The 15,140-nt window shown below is 36.4% G+C and overlaps 1 protein-coding gene across 1 annotated transcript in view; it reads left to right on the top strand.

Moving 5' to 3' along the window:
• Positions 1-15,140, top strand: part of BMP5 (bone morphogenetic protein 5) — a 114,176-nt gene that overhangs the window by 48,704 nt on the left and 50,332 nt on the right. Inside the window, exon 2 of the mRNA XM_024557910.3 lies at positions 12,114-12,306. Within this exon, the coding sequence (XP_024413678.2) occupies positions 12,114-12,306 (193 nt within the window). The remainder of the gene's footprint in view (positions 1-12,113; positions 12,307-15,140) is intronic.

The raw sequence follows: 15,140 nt of genomic DNA, 5'->3' as shown, positions 1-15,140 counted from the left end.
CTATGTGAAAATTCTCTATCTCAAATATCATGCAATGTTTATAGCACACTGTGAGGTAGGGCTTTTATCTACCTTCATTTTAAAGATGGATAAACACATAGGGAAGAGTAGATTTCCTAGTATCACACTCATTATTAAGTTAGAGAACTGAGATTGAATTCAAGTGTTTCTCACTTCTGAGCTGGGACTTTTAACTGTGGTACATATTATTTCCATTACCAAAGGGAGACACAGAAAAAGTGCTGTTGGGATCCCAGCAGGACAATTAATTTGGATAGAAATAGTCAAAGCTGTGTTTGTGGGAATAGAACTGGAAATACTAAGTAGAGGTAGAATTTGGATCTCTGAAAATCAGAAAAACATTTCAATTACTGGAGAGGATGAGCAAAATGATGAAGTTAGGTAAGGGAGATAATTATTGAGGGATCATTAATTCATTCAACTTTCATTCATAACTATTTGGGTGTTGACTGTGTGCTTGCTTGTGTTAGCTGATAATGATTAAAAAAATAAGTTCTTGTCATTAATTACTATAGTATGCATCAATGGGATGGGAATACTGGAAAATATTGATCAATTCCCAGACAACTCTTGCTATTCCTCACATTCTACCCCTGACCCCATAGGCCCCATAATGTGCATGGACAATAAAATATCTGTTTTTTATTACTTTGGCCATAAGCTAGCATGTTTCTTTTTACCTGTATGAACTCTTTGCTGTACTCAGCATAATTCTTTTAGACCAAACTCAAAGTGATCTCCTTTGAAGCCTCCTGCTTAATGTTTTGTTCCATTTTATTCTGCTTTATGTTACACATATCCCTCATGAGCATCCCCACAATTATATCATAATTGTACTTTTCCATGTCTGTTATTTTTTATTCTGAGCTCCTATCTCTTTGCTTCTTATTTATATCTCCTTAATTGTGGGGTTTGGACCAGTTAGCCTATAAATATTTTGGCACAGAACAAATGTGGAAGTAGAGTAGCTATTTTCAGGATGATCAACATTAGTGGGAAAGAGAAAGGCAGCCTCCTGACAGACAGGAAGTAGGCTGAACCTGTCAGCTAGGACGTGGAGTTGCTAGGAGCTGGCTCAGCCCTCACAGTTCTGTTGGGGAGCATACTGGACAAGACCATTCTGAGACCATAAGGGAGGAAGTCAAAAAGAGGACCATTTCACAGTCATATCTGAGCACAGATTAAAAACAAGACCATTGTTCAAATCTTGAAAATGACCCTTGTTAATATGAATGACTGCGGCTTCTTTGCGAATTTTACTTCTTTATTCTACTTCTCTTCATGCAAAGTCCTAGAAAAACTCATTACAATATCAAATATTACCTTTGTTTCCTGAGGGCACCCAGTTCCAGAGCAAAGCTGTGCTTCTTTGAATCATTGCCCAAATCACTCTACACAATCCCAACGAAGTCTTTCTGACAGCTTCTACCAGGGATCTTTATGGCATCTGTCCCATGACATATGTTGAAACAAGTCAATAAACCCAACTGTGTTCTTCTATGTAGGTATATTTCCAGTGTTCTACTTTCTCGGGTATCAACATAATGTAGAGAGAGAGATTGAACATACAGGAGAAAAATTGCTAAGAATGAGCCCAGGAAATTGGGAGCAAGGCTCAAGTGGAAATACTGGCTTTGGAATAAAAGAAAAAAAACTTTGCCCTGAGACCAAAGTGACAGTCACTAGTAGTTGAAATTCTGGGGCACTGAACATTAAATTTGGAGTCATAAAACTGAGATACTGTTCCTGGCTTTGTAGTCAATAGTTAACTCAGTTTGTGACATTGAAGAAGTTAATTTTTTTGTCTGTCCTGTGGAAAAGAAAATGGAGGCTCTATCTATTGCATCAAATAAGGGAGAAGAAATAAAAATTTGAAATATATTAATTTTATGAAATCATCAATTTATTATTCATTATTATCTTAATAATTAAATATATTAATTTTCTTTTTTTTCATTTTTTAACTTTTTTTTATTGATGTTTGAATACACTTGTCTCCATTTTCCCACCACTTTCCCCTGCCCACCTCCCACCCTCAATCCCACCCCCCCCTTGGCTCTGGCCATGGCCCCTCATTCATATTCATTTATATCCTTTTCCCTTCTTTCCTACTTTTCCTCTCTCCTCCCCTCTGGTTACTGTCAGTTTGTTGTTGGATTTCAATGTCTCTGGCTGTATTTTGCTTGCCAGTTTGTTTTGTTAATTAAGTTCTACTTATAGGTGAGATCTTATGGTATTTGTCTTTCACAACCTGGCTTACTTCACTTAGCCTAATACTTTCCAGTTCCATCCATGTTGTTGTGAAGGGTATAAGCTCCTTATTTCTTTCTGCTATGTAGTATTCCATTGTGTCAACGTACCATAGTTTATTGATCCACTCATTTACTGATGGGCACTTAGGCTGTTTCCAGCACTTGACTATTGTAAATTGTGCTGCTATGAACATTGGGGTGCATAGGTTCTTTTGAATTAGTGTTTCAGGGTTCTTAGGGTATAAACCCAGCAGTGTTTCTTGAGGAAATTCCATACTGTTTTCCACAGTGGCTGCACCAGTTTGCATTCTCGCTAACAGTGCACTAGGGTTCCCTTTTCTCCACAACCCTGCCAGCACTTGTTGATTTGTTTATATTGGCCACTCTGACTGGTGTGAAGTGATATCTCATTGTGGTTTCAATTTTCATCTCTCTGATGGCTAGTGATGCTGAGCATCCTTTCACATGTCTCTGGGCCCTCTGTATGTCCTTCTTGGAGAAGTGTCTGTTTAAGTCCTTTGCCCATTTGTTAATTGGGTTGTTTGTCTTCCTGGTGTGGAGTTGTGTGAGTTCTTTATATATTTTGGAGATCAAACCCTTGTCCTAGATATCATTGGCAAATATATTTTTCCCATATAGTTGGTTCCCTTTTCATTTTGCTGATTTCTTTAGCCATGCAGAAACTTTTTATTTTCATGAAGTCCCATTTGTTTATTCTTTCCTTTATGTCCCTTGCTCTAGGGGACATATTGGTGAAAATATTGCTGCGTGGAATATGAGATTTTCCTGCCTACCTTCTCCTCTAGGACTTTTATGGTATCACAACTTATATTTAAGTCTTTTATCCATCTTGATTTTGGTAACGTACATGGTGTAAGTTGGTGGTTGAGTTTCATTTTTTTGTATGTAGCTGTCCAGATCTCCCAACACCGTTTGTTGAAGAGACTATTTTGATTCCATTTTATGTTTCTTCCCCCTTTGTCAAATACTGATTGACCATAGAGACATGGGTTTATTCTGTTCCATTGATCTATATGTCTGTTCTTATACCCAAAGCAATTTATAGATTCAATGCAATCCCTATTAAAATACCAATGACATATTTCACAGATATAGAACAAACACTTCAAAATTTATAAGGAACCATAAATGACCCTGAATAGCAATTCTGAGAAAGAACAAAGTAGATGGGATTACCATACCTGACATTAAACTATATTATAAGGCCATGGTAATCAAAACAGCCTGGTACTGGCATAATATATCAATTTTCATACCAGCATTTGATATGGATAGTTGTTATTGTTACACTATTCTAAATAACCATTGAGGGCTGATTGCTGAGACTATCCAATCTAAGGAAATAGACCGTGAGACATCTTCATCCCAATTATTCCAAAGCTCTCTTTATATAAGACTTTATTCTTTGTGTGTCTAAATTGGCTATATATATTAAAGCAAAATAATAAAAAATATCAGATCATTAATTACATTTTTAAATTTCAAAGTTATATGCACTAAATTTTAATTTTTCTTTAAAAATTAATGTGTTTATCCTATTACAGTATTTAAATTATTTAACCATCTCACCTTTCTTTTGATATTTTCCTTCTTTATAAAACTATATTCATGAACCATTTATGAGAATAAGTAAGAGTGTTTTAACTATTTTAACATTTGAAAGTACATTGAAATTGTTCTTTGAAACAAAACGTGTAGGGGAACAATTTTCTCTCCTCCAGGTCACACTTTGTTATGGTGTTAAGAGGCTGTTAGGGTTTCTGGAATCTGGAGTTTACCACACTCTCTGGAATGGTTATCCATTCAAGGAAACATATAATGTGCATTTACTGACCAATGAACAGGCCTTTATGGGACCAAGTTTATGTTTCTCAGTGGACTAGTGGGTGAGGATGTTTTGTGAAGTGACACATTTTGATAGACATATGATATATTTGCTTTTTTTCTTTTATTTTAAAATGCAACAGAGGTATGTAATAATTCTATGAATAATCTCTTAATGATTTTCTGCACTCAGCAGCAAACAGTGATGTGAATTCTTTCAACAGCTGGCTAAGCTCCTGGGAGAATGCTATCTTTGCCTTTCAGCTACTGATTCTATTTGTGTCTTCCAAGTTACAGCCCTTGTGTGGGAGATTAAGATTGATTGTCCATGAATGCATCTCCTTAAAAATATAGATAAATCACCAAAGAGATAAAACTGCAGTTCTCTATTAATTACTTTTACTCTTCAGATATTGTGGACTTGAAAATATATAGTCATGACATTTCTATCCAATTTCTATTAATGATAAAGTCATTCACAGAGGTGTTTGTTTGGAAAAAAGAGAGTCTGTAATCAGTCATTAACTTCTGTTAAGTTATATCTCAACAATAAAAGGTTTCAGTGTATGTCTTTAACCACAAGAAGTTTAATCTTTGCAGAACTTTGGCAATTTAGAGCACTTAGAATGCAGTTTGATTCTTATGTAAATGGAATCCTGTGTCTTTTCACTATCAGCCCATTAATCAGGGAATGTGAATCCTTTGATTCATATTTTATCTCTTGGATGCTTTGATGTTACCACTTTTTAAACAAAAATATAATAAATTTGTTCTCTGGTTACATCAGTGAATGTGAGCTTTCAGTTGTTTTAGGTAGTTCACATAGATGGAAAATTTTTCTATATACAAAAACCTGCTTCCTCGGAGCAGAAGCAAAGTATAGTCACCATATTCACTACAACTGTGTTTTGAGTGGTGAGCTGTTTACATGTTGCTGAATTTTTAATGGTTTATTTTCAGTGAGGTTGGGTGTGTGTCTATGCAGTAAAGCAAATCTTTTAAATTTGTGTAGAGAGCACTCTTAGCAACCATCAGCTCAAAAAAAAAAGCAACCCTATATTGATGAACTTATTTTAATGGTCATATTCATTGGAGTATACTTAGCAGTCTTCAAAACAAGCATGTACCATAAACGACAATGGAGAAGGGCATGTGGCATTAAGTGCAATGTATGTGTGATTGCTTGGCAAAATAGAGCCTTTCCATCTTGCTACATATGCAAGCAGACAGAAAACAGCAGCCTGGGCAGGTCATTGTGTACTCTTCAAATACGATTTTCATAGGTGAATTTACTGATCCAATATGGGTGCTGTAAATCTAGTTATATTTGTTCCTAAGTTCTCTTTCCACTTCTTGTGAGGAAAATGGTGTCTGTGACAAAGAAATGGTCTCCACTGGAGAAAAGTGATAACCTTCTGATCTTACTGTGTTTTAACACTTGTCTTTCTGTCTCCTTGACAAGTCTGGGTTGTGACTTGAATGAGCTCACCCTCCTGCTATTTTGGTTTTATTTGTTTTTCATCCTTTGTCCAGTAACTAAGAGAGTCTTTTCTACTACCAAATAGGAATGTAATTATGATTTTTATGGAATTTTGCATATTTTAATCTGGTAATTTTATTAAAGATGATTATAAAGATTTTTTAGGATACTGATATATAATGTGTAAATTAAACAACAAATTGAATGAATCAAATACTTAACACAACATGATTAAAAAACAAGAATAATATACATATAAATATTTTCATCTTTATCACTTGTCTTTTAAGCTTTCCAAGCCATTCGCAACTGCAATGGGTAATAGCACACTGTAATATGCATATGTGACAAAGAGTATGCTTAATATTGACCCAAATCATTACCATATAGAGGGGGCATAGTTATCTCCTATAAAAAGTTTACATTTGGGGAATATAATATGTGTGTGTATATTCTTTTTCATCTGTTATGGAAGTGTTGTTTTTGGTAGCGAATATGTTCGAAAAAGGGTGGAACATGAAGGGATCCAGATGGTGAGTTACAATTATTTTAAAATATGGTTGTAGTACAAGGATGACCTCATGTATGAGTATAAATATTAGATAATATTAATTTGCTTATGAAGCAATCACTTGTTTATTCATTTTCTTACATAAGATATAGAATCCATATGAAATAAGGGAATATAATACAACATTTGCTAGGATTGATTGGAAGGAGTGAGTTCTAGAAGAATGAGCAGAATTCACAAAGTACAGCATCCATAGAGCAGGAGCATCTTAGAGGAGAATCAAAGTATTGAAAGAAGACCAACTTCCCTGAGTGATAATTAGATAAATCGAACAAACAAAACTAAACCAGGAAGAACAAACAAGCAAACTGCCTGATGTAGAGGGCTGGGGATGTGAAATCTTGACTTTTGGATCCAATCTGTTCTTTCCCAATAATATATTGTGGTTGCTTAGGCCCATTATAGAAACCTATGGACACACATAACATTGTGTGGATTAAACAAAATATGTTTTAATGAAATAAATGAAAGTTAAATAAATTATTACATCTTTAGTCAATGGGGAATGCAGTAAAGATGATACCGAGTAAGAAGATGGAACCTGATTTTGATCCGTTTATGTAGTTTTCATTCAATCAATATTTATTAAAAGACATCTTTGAATTAGGCAATGTATTATGTTACATGTTAATTACATATTGATGGTCAAACCCCTTATTCTCTATCTTATTTGCCACATTTTTTGTGTATTATTGAAAAACATTGCATAAATATATTAACAATGACCTAGTCTCAAAGTACAGAACAGCAGGATGTCATTATGTAGGTGGTACGGACATTGAACAAAGATTTATAAAGAGCTTTGGAAGACAGACATCTGTTACCACCTAGCTGTCATCACCCAATTTCTCATTCTTAAATCAGGGATATTAATATTTGATCCTCCCTAGCATTACTCTTTGAGGTAATTGAGATTACCTTGTGAATATTTGTGAGCATCATTAGGAGTACTAGGCTATATAAATACAAGTTCTATTCCATTACTCACTCCAACACGTCCCATGAAATTTACTAGTGATATTATAATTCAAAGCAGTAGGATATAGGACTTTGAATCACTGGACAAATCTGCACTGCAACTTTATTCTATGTGGTATATTTAATATAAATTTTTATTAAACTCTTTGAAAATTTGCCCCCTTAAGGGGTTAGGTTAAATAGCCTGGATTATAAAGCTGAAATTTTATAATAACAGTTGAAATTCTAGCTTTCCTCTTTATTACACTAACATCTCACAGGGGATTCCAGAACAGTAGATGACTTTACATAATATATATTCAAAACTCATCTGCATTTTCCAGGTGCCTGCCTGAGATTGGGTCCTAACAAACTCATGACTCAGCCCTTAGTTCCAGGACTATAGTTTTTTGGTCTAAATTTCAAATATGAAATAGATTGTTAATGAAAAATGTCACCACTTAGAATTTTGAATATTTACTTTCAAAATAGACAAAATATATTTCTGAATGGCTGGCTGGTGTATATGTCATAAAGTATGCAACTCCTCAAGCGGAGCTGGGACAGTGCCACCTTGTTGAACAAATGAACATTTCTAGAGCAAAGCAATAAATATTCATATTAAAGTGGAATAAATAGAAACTTTCAATGACCTTAAATCAGTTAATTTCCAACTTTTCTGCCAAATGAACTTGAAGCCAAACTTTTCATTTTCAGAGCTTTTTGGATTTTGAACTTGTGAATATGAGGTTTTAGATCTTCATTAAAGCATAACTACTTCATAAATTAGGACAAAGTAATAAATAGTACATAAGCAGAGGTGGTATATTTGACATTTAAGAACCATAGCCTGGTAGCATTGAATGCTTGGGTTCAAACTTTTTGGCAAGGTACTTATTCTCTATACCTCCTCAGTTTCCTCATCTTCAGAATGAGGATAATGATGGAACCTACATCATAGGTTGTTATGAAGTGTAATATGTTACTCTTTAAAAGTACTTAGAACAGTGCCTGGCATCTAAATTAGTGCTATTTAAAGCTGTTTCATATAAAACATGACTATTTCATAATGTCACCTACTTTACTTAAATTAAGATCAGAAAAGAACAAGTTTACATCGAATTAAATTTATTCTCTCTAAACAAAAGTTGTGGCTAGCTTTGTAGCTTTATATTCATACATATACTTTCTGTTACTAGATACCCAGTTTCTAGGTATTTTCTGTCCTTACCTTTCCCTCTGAAATGGCTCAGTCAGGAGAAGAGACAAATGGGGATGAAGGGGCCAAGTTCATGGCAGTTTACATTATTACCAGCAGAAGCTAACACAGAAAAGAGGTTTGCATTATGGACCAAAATAGGATTCTAAAAATAAGGGTGTCTTCCTTATTTAAAGAAAAGTTGATACATAATCTTCCTGGGAATGGACCTCCCTTAGGACTAAGAAAATGATATTTTAAGAAAATGAAACTTCATGGATCATGTGAGGCTGTGTTAAAGTGAGCCACACAGCCCAGTTGCAACATCCTTGCCAAGCTCCATAGGTCAAAAGTGCTTCAAGGTGGAGCTTCTAGTTCTCCCTTTGCTGGCTTAGGTACCTGTGGTGAAGGTGGGGATGAGATCCTTGCTCTCCTAAACCACTGCCTACTCTTGTGGGGAAAGTAAACCAGAGGTTATTTTGGATAATGAAGGCAAAGAATACTGGGGGCCCTTGTCATGAGCTTCCTCTCAGATGTGGAGCCCATGTGACACTGAAACCCAGAGCTCCAGCAGCCACTGGTCCCACCCTCATTCCTAGATGGTCTAGTTTCTCTCTTTCTTAATGTTAACCTTTTCTTTAGTTTAGGATCCCAAGTTTCATATATTTATAGTAGTGTTGACATAACTTCAATTAATCTCTTAAAGATATTTTTCTATCTTAATCCATTTTGGAACTTGGTAAATTTATTTATACAGCATATATTTTCTTATTTTCTTGGAACCCAATTTTAGCAAGGAAACATGTCACTGGAAAAATTTAAAAAATATTGTAGGCTGTAATTATGAGACACCTTGCATACTGTGTTTTCCAGTGGACTTTTTAATAATCCTGTTCTATATTAACTACATAACTGAGATTTTGAAAAACTTACTAATACTGAGAAACTGAACTCCATCAAATGATATTGCGTCACTGAAAATGAACCCTTTGAACAGGTATTTTTGTAAGAAAGTTTTGGTACCCAGTAAATAAAGACCGTATCAAGTAATAAGTTATTTTACAAAGCCAGATTAATCATATGCTGGGCATCTACTCTGCTGATTTCTTCACCAGCCCTTAATATTCTCAAGAGGAACTTCTGGCCAAGATGGAGGTGTAGGTAGACACACTGTGCCTCCTCACACAACCAAAAGAAGGACAACAAATTTAAAAACAAAAAAACAACCAGAACTGACAGAAAATCAAACTGTATGGAAGTCTGACAACCAAGCAGTTAAAGAAGAAACATTCATCCGGACCGGTAGGAGGGGTGGAGACCGGCAACCAGGCAGAGAGGACTCCCAGCAAGACTGCAGCCGGCAGACTGGGCAGTCCCACATCTGTGTGCGGATAAACCAGGATGAACAACTGGTGAGTGAGACAGACCTTACAACCCAGAGCTCCAGCTTGGGGAAATAAAACCTCAAACATCTGATTGAAAACACCTGTGGGGGTTGAGGTGGCAGTGGGAGAAACTTGAAGCCTCATAGGAGAGTTCGATGGAGAGACCCACAGGGTCCTAGAATGTAGACAAGACCACCCACCTGGGAATCAATAGCAGAAGGGCCCAATTTGCTTGTGGGTAGTGGGGGAAGTGACTGAAAACCTACAGAGAGCAGAGCAAGTGCCATTATCTTGGACCCCTCCCCCACATACAGCGTCACAAGGCAGCAACATGGGTTGCCCTGCCCTAGTGAACACCTAAGGCTCTGCCCCTTGCTACATAACAGGCCCACTGAGACAACAAGAACAACAACAAAAAAGGGCCAAATGAAAGAACAGATCAATCCTCCAGGAAAAATACAACTAAGCAATGAAGAGATAGCCAGCCTATCAGATGCACAGTTCAAAACACTGGTAATCAGGATGCTCACAGAATTGGTTGAATTTGGTCACAAATTAGATGAAAAGATGAAGGCTATGCTAAGTGAAACAAAGGAAAATGTACAGGGAACCAATAGTGATGATGCGAAGGAAACTGGAACTCAAATCAATGGTATGGACCAGAAGGAAGAAAGAAACATCCAACCAGAAAAGAATGAAGCAACAAGAATTCAAAAAAATGAGGAGATGCTTAGGAATCTCCACAACATCTTTAAATGTTCCAACATCTGAATTATAGGGGTACCAGAAGGAGAAGAGGAAGAACAAAAAATTGAAAACTTATTTGAACAAATAATGAAGGAGAACTTCCCCAATCTGGCAAAGGAAATAGACTTCCAGGAAGTCCAGGAAGCTCAGAGAGTCCCAAAGAAGTTGGGCCCAAGGAAGCACACACCAAGGCACTTCATAGTTAAGTTACACAAGAATAAAGATAAGGAGAGAATCTTAAAAGCAGCAAGAGAAAAGGAGACAGTTACTACAAAGGAGTTCCCATACGACTATCAGCTGATTTCTCAAAAGAAACTTTGCAGGCAAGAAGGGGTTGGAAAGGAGTATTTAAAATCATGAAAGGCAAGGACCTACATCCCAGATTACTGTATCCAGCAAAGCTATCATTTAGAATGGAAAGGCAGATAAAGTGCTTCCTAGATAAGGTCAAGTTAAAGGAGTTCATCATCACCAAGCCCTTATTATGTGCAATGTTAAAGGGACTTATCTAAGAAAAAGATCAAAATTATGAACAGTAAAATGATGACAAACTCACAGTTATTAACAAGCAAACCAAAAACAAAAACAAACTAAGCAAACATCTAGAACAGGAACAGAATCACAGAAATGGAGATCACATGGAGGGTTATCAGTGGGGAAGTGGGAGGGGAGAGAACGAGGGAAAAGGTACAGAGAATAAGTAGAGTAAATAGTAGGTAGAAGGTAGACAGGAGGAGATTAAGAATAGTATAGGAAATGTAGAAGCCAAAGAATTTATATATATGACTCATGGACATGAACTAAGGTGGGGGGGGGAATGCGAGTGGGAGGGAGTACGCAGGGCAGAGGGGAATAAAGGGGGGAAAATGGGACAACTGTAATAGCATAATCAATAAAACATATTAAAAAAATAAACCCAAGAGGAGATATTCTGACTTTATTTGGTAGGGAAGTTGCTGAAGGGGAGAAATATATTCCCCTTCAATCCTGAGTGAGAGCAGAGCGAGGCCGTTAGGAGACTGTCCACTGTACCAATGGTGAGGAGGTTATACTAGACAATCTATGGGAACTCATGAAAGTGCATGTTAAAAAAATTCACGTGCTGAAAGGAGAAGAAAAACTTTTCTGGGGAAGACATTTTAGCAACAATCTTTATTCTGAAAATGAATTTGTTTTATGTGTTGGGCCTCTAAAATGTTGTAAACACTGTCCGTGTGTGCCTGCAGTTCCTCAGTCTTTCTTCCTGTTTTCTCCCTTGGCTGTGCTAAATCTCACCACCACCTTCACCTGGAACTCTGGACTTTTCTGTAACATAGTCCTCATTCTTGCATGAACCCTCTGTGTTCTGGTCCTTGATACATACTAGTAAGCACTTTACAACCTTCACGTTTAAGAAATGTTTTTGGATAGCCTTTCCATTTAGGATCCAGGAATTTGTATTAAACCACAGAGGTTATGTTGCTTTTGAAGTAATGGCTGTTGGTTTGTAAAGTTTCCTTCAACTGGAAACACATATAAATCTGCGGTTTTAGTGTTTTCCCAGTTTTATAATATCCTGCTTGTTTGTTTTAATTACAAAGCTGGAGAATTTACCATTAATTTCCATATTTTATAAAGGGCTCACATTCTCTCTCTCCTTTTTCCTTTTATTTTTCAGTTGAAAGAGACAAGGATTTTTCTCACCAGCGAAGGCATTACAAAGAATTCCGGTTTGATCTTACTCAAATTCCTCATGGAGAAGCAGTTACAGCAGCTGAATTCCGGATATACAAGGACCGGAGCAACAATCGATTTGAAAATGAAACAATAAAGATTAGCATATATCAGATCATCAAGGAATATGCAAACAGGTATGGACTTTCTATCTAACTTATTTTAGCAAACAAATGTTAACTATAGTAGAATTAATTGGTAACCCATGTGGTCTATCAAAGCTTTGGGTGCAATGGCATTGAAGGCCAGGTACAGACCCATTCAAAGCAGTTGATCTGGAAAGTGTCTTCTATATTCCACACCTTTTCCCTAATTCTGACACCGATATCCATGTGCTACATGGTTGCGTGTTTCCACATATGGGTTTTCCAGGCCTCTTGTGTCATTTTGTACATGAGAAAACTTCCATTTTATTCTGTACACACGAACTTCATAATTAAGATGATTTAAATCACCTGGCGTTTTGTAAGTTAGCGAAAAGAAACTTGGTTTTCACTGGCATTAAATGTAAATTGTATGTGTTCTTAGGTGTATTTTTAAATTAAATTTATTGGGGTGACATTAGTTAATAAAATTATATAGGTTTCAAGTGTACAGTTCTAAAATACATTATTTGTGCATTGCATTGTGTGTTCACCACCCAAAGTCAAATCTCCTTCTGTCACCATATGTGATCCCGTTCACCCTTTACTAACTTTTTCCTGGTCCCCTGTTCCTCTAGGAACTACCGTATCGTTATCTGTGTCTATGAGTTTTTGTTTGTTTCTTTGTCTTATTTTGTTCATTGCTTTGGGTCAAAGAAGAAATAAAAAAGAGATCAAAAGATACATGGAAACAAATGAGAATGGCAATATGACATATCAAAACTCTTGGGATGCAACCCCCTACAGTGTGGCTCAGCTGGTCGGAATGTGGTGTCACACACCAAAAGGTTGGGGGTTTGATTCTTGGTCACTGCACGTACCTAAGTTGCTGGTTCGATCTCTGGTTGTGGTGCGTATGGGAGGCAACCAATTCCACCTATCGAGGTTTCCTTCTTACATTTTTTTCTTTCTCCTTCAAATTTTAGTAGCATATTTAAAAAAAATTTAGGATGCAGCAAAAGCCGTAATAAGAAGAAAGTTTTATTATTATAGGACTATTTCAAGAAACAATGAAAATCCCAAATAAAAAAACTTAAACATTACATCTTAAAAAAACTAGAAAAAGAACAAATGCAGCCCAACATCAGCAGAAGGAAGGAAATAATAAAATTAAAGTGGAATTAAATAAAATAGAGAACAAAAAGACAATATAAAAAAATAATGCAATCAAGAGCTTCATAAAGAGATTAATAAGATTGACAAACCTCTAGCTAGACTCACTAAGGAAAAAAGGGGAAAAGACTCACATGAACAAAATCAGAAATAAAAGTGGAGAAGTTGCAACAGACACCACAGAAATACAAAGGATCATACAAGAATACTGTGAAAGACTATATGCCACCAAATTCAGTAACCTAGAAGACACAGACAAGTTCTTATAAATTTATATATAACCTTCCTAGACTGAGTCATAAAGAACTGGAAAATCTAGATTGAACATTATTCATGCTGTTGATCTAAGACATCATATTTGCAATAGGTTTGACAGTTAATGTCTTCTGTTTCTACAGTATTTAATTCAAAATGGTACAAAAATGGACAGAGAATCAGAAATACTGAATGTAAGAAAATCTCAGTTGATAACCACTGCAAATGAGCCATCAAAGAGAATACAGCAGGGAGCTTAGTGGAGCTCTCAGACCCTGCATGCAATGACACAATTGCTCAGGTAACACCTTTTACAGGTGATTTGCCACCTCTGTTGGAAAGTTCTTACATTTAGAACAATCTAACAATAGCCAGGGGGGAGTGGGGTGGGGACAGTGGGAAGAGGGGATTACAGGAACTACTATAAAGGACACATGGACAAAATCAAGGGGGAGGGTGGAGGTGGGGGAAGGAGGTGGGTTCAGCTGGGGTGGGGTGGAGGGATGGGGAGAAAAGGCATACAACTGTAATTGAATAACAATAAAAATTTTTAAAAAAGAGAAAGTTCTTACATTAAAAAAAAAACTGTATTGAAATGTTATTTTGAGGTCAACTCCATCTCTGGTAGTTTCTATTCATTAGATCTAGATGTGCCCTTTGGTGAAATACAATGTCCTGTTTTTGATGAGACAACTACTTCAAGAGAGTTACCACAACCCGTCTAAGGCCCCTTTGTCTCCTTGTTGAATGTTTCTAGTTCCTGACATTTAGATTTGTTTCTGTCTTCTGGAGTGCCAGGGTTTCCCAATGGGTGTTCCATGGAACACTACTGCCTCTACAATACTCATTGAAGAAAAAATAAAAAGTCTGAGGTCAATTGAATTTGAAAAGTCTACCAGTTAGTCCATCCTCTAGGAGGATATCAGAATATTAAAGTCTTGGGAAGGCTTTGTAATAAAGAGACCTACCTAGTCTTGCTAAAAACTATTTGATAAGGAATCTTTTTCTCTGGATGTGTAATACTTAATATCCTATAAACCTCTGGTTCAGCAGGACATAATTTAATAAACTGATCTGTATAAGAGATCTGTCCTCAAAAAGTCCAGCTATTATTAATAGAATAAGAACAGCTGCACATCATCTAACCTGGCAGCCAAGGAGAGTGGACTGGAATGCACATGTGTGAACAATGATGGCTCCGCTGTACTAGTCAGTGGGGGCAGTGGATGTCATTGAGTGAGCATGTGTACTGTGTGGCCATCACATTCAAATGACTGAGCAAGTAGAGCAACGAATCTGCATCAAATTTTGCATTAAACTTGAACGTTCTGAGAAAACTATTTTGATGATTCAGAATGTTGCAACTATGGGCAATGGATGATTGGCAGTTTCATCACAACAATGCACCCGCTCATGCATCACATCTGGTGCAGGTTTGTTTGGCAAAACATCAAATCACC

Source organism: Desmodus rotundus, chromosome 11 (genome assembly GCF_022682495.2).
Source record: "Desmodus rotundus isolate HL8 chromosome 11, HLdesRot8A.1, whole genome shotgun sequence".
Taxonomy (NCBI): Eukaryota; Metazoa; Chordata; class Mammalia; order Chiroptera; family Phyllostomidae; genus Desmodus; species Desmodus rotundus.
This window is presented reverse-complemented; position numbering and strand designations above follow the sequence as displayed.